This window comes from Triticum dicoccoides, chromosome 1B (assembly GCF_002162155.2).
Source record: "Triticum dicoccoides isolate Atlit2015 ecotype Zavitan chromosome 1B, WEW_v2.0, whole genome shotgun sequence".
In the NCBI taxonomy this organism is placed as follows: Eukaryota; Viridiplantae; Streptophyta; class Magnoliopsida; order Poales; family Poaceae; genus Triticum; species Triticum dicoccoides.
Genome location: NC_041381.1, coordinates 24802673 through 24811607, shown reverse-complemented (window position 1 = coordinate 24811607; position 8935 = coordinate 24802673). Strand labels below are relative to the sequence as shown.

The 8935-nt window shown below is 41.9% G+C and overlaps 1 protein-coding gene across 1 annotated transcript; it reads right to left on the bottom strand.

The window, feature by feature from the left end:
* Window positions 1–3617: 3617 nt before the first annotated feature.
* Window positions 3618–7949, bottom strand: LOC119300047 (probable inactive methyltransferase Os04g0175900). The gene is made up of 4 exons (XM_037577133.1): window positions 7522–7949; window positions 6970–7280; window positions 4643–4707; window positions 3618–3917 (listed from the first exon to the last, which is right to left on the bottom strand). Exons 1-4 carry the CDS (start codon window positions 7947–7949, stop codon window positions 3618–3620), a joined length of 1104 nt encoding a protein of 367 aa, XP_037433030.1.
* Window positions 7950–8935: the final 986 nt, after the last annotated feature.

The window sequence follows — 8935 nt, the reverse complement described above, 5'->3', positions numbered from 1 at the left end:
TCTTTTCTGCATTATTTATTTTCTTCTATTTATTTTTGAGTAATTTTTATATAGTTTTTTCTTTCCTGCTTTATCTTTTTTCTTCTATTTATTTCTGAGTAGTTTTTTTTGCTTTATTTAGTTTCTTTGTGAATATTTTTGCTTTATATTGTTTTTTTGCATTATTTATTTTCTTCTATTTATTGCTTTATATAGTTTCTTTTCGGAGTTTGTTTTGCTGTGATTTAGTGTTTCACGGTCATTTAGCTCTCTGAACAAATTGCTGTGATTTTCATTTTCACGGTCATTTAGCTCTGATCTAACCAAATCGATGACTGAATAACAGCAAATGACATCAGAATGTGTTGGAAATTGATGACGTCGCTTCGAATGCTGCATAATGTCAACTCAAAAAAAGTCTGGAGTTCAAATAAGTTCAAAAAAAATGAAGTGCCCGTGTAACTGATGAGTTCTCGTCCGAAACCGGTGAAGACTCATATTGAGTCCACAAATTATACACATAGAGTTCAATGAAGACCAAATGCTTGTGATAGTTTGAAAAATAACATATTTAAATTGTGCATCTGAACGCAGAAAAAATATATTGATCAGTACCGCCTTTCAGCCAAACGCGCTACTACTACAGAGAAGTTCATATAAAAAATACATTGATCATCAATGATCTTTTTGTATAGAATCTAAATTGTCAATAGGAATCTACCACCGATTTAAGAACCGGCGAAAACTCCTATTGCAGCCACAGATCCTACACATAGAGTTCAATGAAGACCAACTGCTTGTGATAGTTTGAGAAGTAACATACTTAAGGTGGTCAAATTCTTGCTAGGGGAGCAAGGTGGGACTAAAAATAGCCCCTGCCACAATATCTTTAGTACCGGTTCGTGGCACGAACCGGTACTAAAGATTCGCAATAAACCGGTATTAAAGGTCTCCTCCCGCCTAGTCATTTGAACCGGCACTAATGGACGCATTAGTGCTGACGCATATGCAAACCGGTACTAATGTTTCTCATATTTGACCCTTTTTCTACTAGTGGATGCATCAATGATCTACATTTCCGTGTTTGTTTGAAGGTTGATTGTGTTTTTCTAGTGAAAATTGTGATATGTCAAATGACAGTTTTAATGGTTGGGGTTGGGGCAAAGACTAGAACCCTCAAACCCAACCCTTATAACAGAATATGGTTTGAGGGTTCTAGTCTTTGCCCTTGTTTTTCAACCCTTAAAAGTGTCAAAAATGGCCAATTCTCAACCCTTAAAATTGGTTTTAGATTTAAGGATTTGAGGGCTCTACTAGACATGCTCTTAGGATCCCATTTTGCTTGACGGAAATTCACAGGGGCACACACCTGCCAAGTCCTATTCGGCCGCTTGATTGCCTCACGAAACGTGAAGTAGTTGAATCGTGCACGAGGGCATAGTAAGTTTTAAGTTTCAGCATTAAAACTTAGGGATTTTGCATATGAAAACATCCAAGTTTCATAGATATAATTTTAAGCAATTTTTACTGTTGGTCGTAGACATAAAATAGTTGACTATTATCGGTCGCTCGAACTAAGTTTCAACATTGAAACTTAACATATATTTCAAAAAGTCATCAAAATATATTCAAAATGGATCTTATTTGAAAGTGTTGGTTACCAGAAACATGAATATGCATATATAACTTAACTTGGAACTTTCATTAGAAGATATATAACTTTAAAATCGGAAGTGAAAATAAAAAGCCCGCACCAGCGACTCGCGTGCCCTAAAAAATCCTCGTTCTTTTGCCTGACCAATGTTTACGGCTGCCCATGGCCAAATTTCTCTTCAGTTTTTGTGCAAATCATTGGCTGGTAGTACTGACTGGTCAAACCTCTAGATATAGCTTATCCAATGGAATACATATTGTCCGACGTCTCTCTTGTCAAAAGTATTAGTGGAACATTTGCTCGAAGCCTTTACTAGACCCGTCCAAATGTCTGGTAGTACACACATGAAAATGGAAGTGGTGTCGGGATAAACATAAACTGGAAGTAAATAAATTTAACGTCTTTCTTCTCCTTTTCGCTTTCGCATTGTCTCTTTTCATCAACAATGACCCGCGAAGATAATCATCGGGCACATCCTTTGGTTCCTCCTGATCTTCAGCTTCCTCCGTTTCAGCATCACCATATTACGGGGGCACATAGTTGTCATCATCCTCTTCTTCTTCGTTGTCTTTCATCATAACCCTTCTTTCTCCGTGCTTGGTCCAAACATTATAGTGTGGCAATGAAACCCTTCTCAAACAGATGGATGTGAAGGGTTTTCCGATTAGAGTATGGACAACACATAAAACCATTCTGCTTGTTTGCCTCAGCCACTTCGAGAAAATAATGCACCCTTAATGTAATTGGAGGTCCGTCTGTCGCCGTACATCCATTGTCGGTTGGTCTGCATGCATTATATATAATTAAGTATGGCAAAAACCATTACAGAACATCATGAATAGAGAAGTGAATAAATTAATAGAAGTTCATCATCAGATTAAAAGCAAATTAATAGAACATCATTTTTTTATTTTAGAAAGAAGATAAGAACAAGAGGCTCACCACGGTGGTGCCGGCGACGAGGGCTCGGGCGATCGACGGTGGTGAGGACGGGGACGGGACATGTTTCAATGAGATGGCCATTTGAAGCCTTGGGAACACAAATCGAGGCCTTCTGACGGCTCTGGCGGCGGCAGATCGGTGTGGCTGTGGCGACGGTGTGTTCGATGAAGCAATTGTTGTCCTAATCCTTCCCTTCGAAGTCATCCTCCTATCCCATTCGTGGAGCCCTCCCAACTTCTTCCTCCTCTCCTATCGAGCTTCCCTGCCCTGTTTCCTATCACACATTTTGCTTTGTTGCATTGTTGAATTGGTTATGAATTTGTGCTATAGGATCGATGTGCATGGATTTGCATGAATTTGAGGGTTTTGATATGAAGAGTGTGGTTGTCTAGTGGGACTCTTGAGGGGTTTTCCTGCGCTATCTGAGGTCACACTCCTTAACGGCAGATCAACAAGACATTGTGCTATTTGTCGGTCAAAAAACTTGAGTCGAATATGATTTTGATATTTACTGTTTTTTTTGCATGCTTGTGTTATTGTTGACTGTGTGCATCCTAACTATGTAGAGGCTGGGTGTGCGCTCATTGTGTTTATACCCACTCGATGATTCATCTTGAGCTTACGAACTCCAACCTTTATTGAAAAACAATAAATTACCAATTGTGTTTATCTATTGATTTTTTACTGTATGAACAATTGTGCTATTATTATGTAACGGGGAAAAAGCTGTTGGGCCAAAGTGAGATATTGTGACCAACAACTACTCTGTGCTTTTATGTACCTCTTCATGGTAACATATTGGCAATACAAAAATACACCTAGAATACCTCAATAACAAGTTTTTAACATTGTTATTAAAATATAAGCGATACAAACAATAATACCAACATCATCATTATATTAAATGGTACAAATAATGATACATGCATTGTTTTGATTAAAAAGTCCATTATTATTGGAATAAATAATACAGAAAATTATACGAGCCAATCTTACACACATTATCAATAGTAGCCAGCATGGACATAAATTGCGATGGTTACTATTTGGTAAATTCGAGAGCCCAAAAGTTTCCAAAAATGTAAGTTGACTGGAAGGTGCTGCTGAATCCCGATTCCCTAGCCAGCTTCAGAAACTCTTGCACAGTTCTCTCCTTCCCCCCCTCTGAGTTATTTAACATCATCACGTCGAGAATGTAGAGATTTTGTGCTGCCCTTGTCACCTCTGGAGTAGCCGGCAAGACAAACTCAACAGCGATCAGTCGCCCCTTATCTGACATAGCTTGATGGCAATTTTTAAGAACCTTTATGCAGTCATTGTCATCCAACATATGGAGTACCGTCTGTATGTACATTCAAGAAATATTCAGTATATAGAATATATTATGTAATATTAAACCTACTTTGCTTGAAGTGTATTTTAAGTCTGCTCTGCATTCTCAAATATTTAGGGGATTTATTTAGCACAGCAGAATGTTCTTTGTTTGTCACAATGAAAACATTGCAGATTCACTATTGTAACGAACGTTGAATTCAATTTTGGCATGTTTGAATTGTTGAGTTGTTATACGTTTCGCTTTGTTGCAGTGCTGCATTGTTGAATTGGTGTTGAATTTTGCTATATGATCAATGTGCATGGATTTCCCATGGAATTGAGGGTTTTGATATGAGGAGTGTGGTTGTCCGGCAGGACTTTTGAGGGATTGTCTGGCACTGTCCGACATCGCACCGCGGAGAAAATCTTAGTAAGAGAAAACATGTGGTTCGATTACTTCTGCACAAGGGCAGCCACCTTCATTGCTTGGACCCTAGATAAATACTTTTATTACTTTACCAATGTGTTTATAGAATTACAAGTCGAACATATTGTTTGTCAGTAGTAGAAAATTATTTTGAAGAAATATTCTATAGACATCGTTTCTATATTTTGGTTGAAAAATATTTGATATATAAAATAATGAGGGTTTATCACGTATCTACAAGGTTTTCAGTAATATTAGACTTTACACCATATGGAATACAGAATGACAGAGAAGGGAACTAGATACAGTAGTTCGTATATATATACCTTTAAGAAAATCGTGTCTCCAGTGGGAACATTATCAAACATATTTCCAGCTATATGTTCAACACCTGCATTGGGTTGACATTACTAGCTAAGTTCTCAATTACCTCACAGGAAAGCATAGATGAAAGAACTCAACAATAGAAAATGATACAAATAAGATCTATATGTACAGTCACAACATCCATGCAAAAGAAGAGAATACAGTTGCAATACAAAAACAAGGAAAGACAAAAGAGTTGAGTGATGGGTGTTTGGTTTTGCTGGATAACAACATTTTTTTACTGATCCCTTATGAACTGGTGGGAAAAAGATTGGCGTCGATGCTTTTTCTAGTAGAAATTAATCCATTGAACTGAGGAAACTGATGGTATTCCTACTGAGTTCGAACTTCCGCGGGTACGTAGGCACAGCACGTACACACATGTGTGTTGATCATTTGATCTATAGGCTTTAGTACCTAAAATTAAATCGTTGAGTTTACAGGACGCTAATGATGGTGTGTACGTCTGGGAGATAAGAATAAGCCATTTGCGTATACGCTAACAACCAAAAGTACAACGCCTCCAATTAAGATATGCATTCCCAGGTGTTCTATTTGGTAGGCCGACCTGGAAAGGAGACTCCAGGCCGGGAGGCAATCCAAACAGTCAGATAGGCCTGGAAGATTATAACAAGTATAATTCCTTGAGAATATTACAATGAAGTGGTAGAATGTTGAATTATTAATTGATGCTATTTAATAATACGATATAGGATAATCCACTACATTGACACTCATTCGAGATGGGTACATAAGTTGGGCATGTGGTTTTAGGTCTTCAAGTTGAGTGACGAAACATGTGTTATAGTATGTTATAAAGTATGTATTTTTAGATTCATCGTCGAATGAAAGTGCGAAACTAGTAATTTTATGCAATTTACACATATTTTGCTAGTCAAACTGAATGCCTAAAAACCCATGCCTGGCTTATATTCCCATGGAGGATGTTATATATGATGTACGTGATGTTTTGCATATATAATATATAGTATTCCTCATTGTACTATATTCACTAATGCTTATCTGGACACAATCTCCTCCAATTTTGAGAAAATATGTGGTATGTGTTATTGTTTTCATTTGCTCCATTTTTCATCCCCAGGTGTGAACTTTGCATGGAGTCTCCATGAGTACTATATTCAACTAATTATTCTGTTTTATCTCCGTATCCTGTGTTCCCCACCAAATGAAGAGTGTGGAATTTTTATAACCCAGGGTAGGTGATATACACATGGAGACTGACATTTTTGGTTTTGTCTTCAGGTGCACTTTGTGGGCCCGTGAACAAAGCGGTGTTTGTCTGTTCAATCATCTCTCTACTCCTGGCCTTGTAGGGGAATCCATCTGCTTAGAGTATGGCAGAAATGCAAAAATGAAGACAGAGAGAGACGGAGATTGATTCATGCAAAAATGCTTCCTAGAAGTCGTACGTAATGCTTAAGCATAGAGGAAAATAGGAGAGTGAGATAGAGAGAGTGTGTTGGCAGCCCGGGACAAGCTCCCGGTCCATCGGCATAGGTTCAAACGTTTTCGGTGCGCATGGGAGAGTTCACTAGAACAAGGAGCCCACTATATTCCATAACACCAGCTTGAGGAGAGCGTGACACTCTTCCTTATAAGGAGGTCCTAGCCTGCTCCCGTATCTGAGGTGGGACTAAAGTTATTGGCACTGCCCGAGTGTCGGGTACTTGACACCCCACCTCCTAGGGAAGCCCCCCTTAGGGTGGCATGGGGCCCATCTCTAATACAACTTGTTAGCATCCCAGGTTCAGCTCCCAGTCCATCGGCATATGTTCAGACGTTTTCGGTGCGCATCAGACACTCAACTAGTACCAGAGAACCCACTACACCCCAAAAGACTGGCCCGGGGCTAGGAACAACTCTGATACCACTTGTTAGCAGCCCAGGCCCAGCTCTCGGTCCATCGACATATGTTCAGGCATTTTCGGTGTGCCTCAAACACTCCACTACAAGCAGAGAGCCCACTACATCACAAAAGACCGGCTTGACGAGAGTGATGCACTCTCCCTTATAAGGAGGCCCCAGTGTCCTCCCGTATCCGAGTTGCGACTAAAGTCACTAGCACTGCCCGCGGGTCAGGTGTGTGTGTGTGTGTGTGTGTGTGTGTGAGAGAGAGAGAGAGAGAGAGAGAGAGAGAGAGAGCATGCAATGGTTAGGAGAGTGTGCTAAGAGAGAAAGAGTAAATGAGTCGAGTGTAAAAGTTTATAGAGAAAGCGCACATTACCCTATTCACAAGGTGCAAATTCATAAGAAGGAGGCGACGTACCGAGAATAGATGGCGCGAGGGAGATGACATGAGGCAGGTCGAAGTTGATGCCCCTGATATGCTTGTACCTGGAGGTGATCATCTCCAGGGTAGAACCAGTGCCGCCACCAACATCGACAAGAACGGTCACGTCGTCGAACCCGTGGAAGCGCTCCAACAACTTGCTGGTCACCATCACCGAGATCTGCACCATGGCCTTGTCGACCACCCCGAGTACCCGAGGGTTTCTCCCCAAGTGCTCGCCCATCGAAACCCCATGCGTCCTCTTGAATGCCGTTTGTTCGCCTCCCGCTGCCGCCCCCAACTGCTGCCTTTGAAATGCATGGCGATGTTAGATTCTACAAACCGTAGGCAAATTTTAACACGGTCCCTCCTACCTCCTCTTTTTACATACGAGGTAAAATGACAAGAGTTAATCAGACCACTAATTACTGAGATCAACGATTCAGATATATTTTGTACTCTTGCCTCTCATGTGCAAAGAGGAGGTAAGACGGACGCTGTTAAAACTGTTCTAAATGGTAATTGCAATAGCAGTCAATGGTAGCTTACCAGGCCGTCAAGAAGTCCTGGTCCATAGTGAACATAGCGTACGGCGCCAGCGACGGGCCACCATGGTTGCTGCTGAGCCACCGACACACCGGCGAGGGCCTGTACTGCCGGATGGCCTCGCCGCTTGGACCTGCCTCCGTCACGCACTTGACGACGTCGAAGGAGGCAAGCAGCCGCATGACGCGGTCCACCGAAGCCGCCCCGCCGCCCTTGTCCATGGTTGGGAGCCGCGCGGCTAATTCATCCGCCGTAATCGCGCCGCTGCCGGCGTTGCTGAGTGCCTCGAAGATGCCCAGCTCGATTGCTGCTTTCAGGGTCATGGAGACCGCGAAGCTGGTGATGAGCCCCCACGCATGCAACCATGTTTCCTCGTCGTCCTCACCACCGGCCGGATTAATCCTACTTCCGCTCACAATATTGTTATCCATCGGTATTTGGGTGGTGCCTATAGCTTGTAGAGTTCCTTGGTGGTGCCTGGAAGAACGTAAGTATATATAGGGAGAGATCACATCTAGTTCTGAATAAATAAAGATGAGAAACGATGGGTGTGCCACTATACAACTTCTAAATGTGCAGGCCGCCACAACTTTGTTAAATCGTGATTGTGTCACCAAACCGCGCGGAGAAATTGCACAAAAACCACTACGCGGCATTAGCGCTTGTTACCATCTTCTTTTGGCCCATTTGTTCCTATGCAAGCCTCACCACTTGACCGCATCACTAACAATATAGAGAAGACTCGCTTGATACTTTCATCCGATGTGGCGCTCGATCGTGTCCAACGATATAACCCATACTTTCCGGGCCACCGCCACACACACCACAACGCAAATACACGCCGTACTATGTCTGTTTGCAGCTCTTCCTCATCCGTCGCCTCCTCACTGCCGCCGTGTCCTCCCTCCTGGAAGCATCTCCTTAAATTTATGTACAATTCAAAATTCATCCATTCGAGTCCGGCAAGCACTCCCAACAATGCCATCCGCTGCGTGCACTCGTTTCCTGCCTCAGTGCACCATTTTCCCTGCCGGAGTGCATCGCTCAAGGCAACATAATCCAGACTGTGACCCCTTCAATGTTCTATTGGGCCTCTTGACATGGTAGTAGAACAACCTCAGGATCCCATTTTGCCCGATGAAAATTCACAGGGGCACGTGAGTGCGGGGGCACGCACCTGCCCAGCCCTGCCTAGCCGCTCGATTGCCTCACGGTTCATGTAGTGGTTGAATCCTGCACGGGGGCACAATTTTAAGTTTCAGTAGTTGAATCTTGCACAGGGGCACAGTAAGTTTTAAGTTTCAGCGTTGGAACTTACGGATTTTGCATCTGAAAATTTCATGTTTCAACCAAGTTTTATAGATATAATTTTAAGCAATTTTTTCTGTTCGTCATAGAAACAAAATACTTGACTATT

Coding starts and splice junctions, on each gene's coding strand:
- LOC119300047 (XM_037577133.1), bottom strand. CDS start 7,949: ATGGATAACAATATTGTGAGCGGAAGTAGGATTAATCCGGCCGGTGGT. Junction 4,708..6,969: donor CCTCGCGCCATCTATTCTCG/GTACGTCGCCTC, acceptor AACCCAATGCAG/GTGTTGAACATATAGCTGGA. Junction 3,918..4,642: donor GAGACACGATTTTCTTAAAG/GTATATATATAC, acceptor ATGTACATACAG/ACGGTACTCCATATGTTGGA.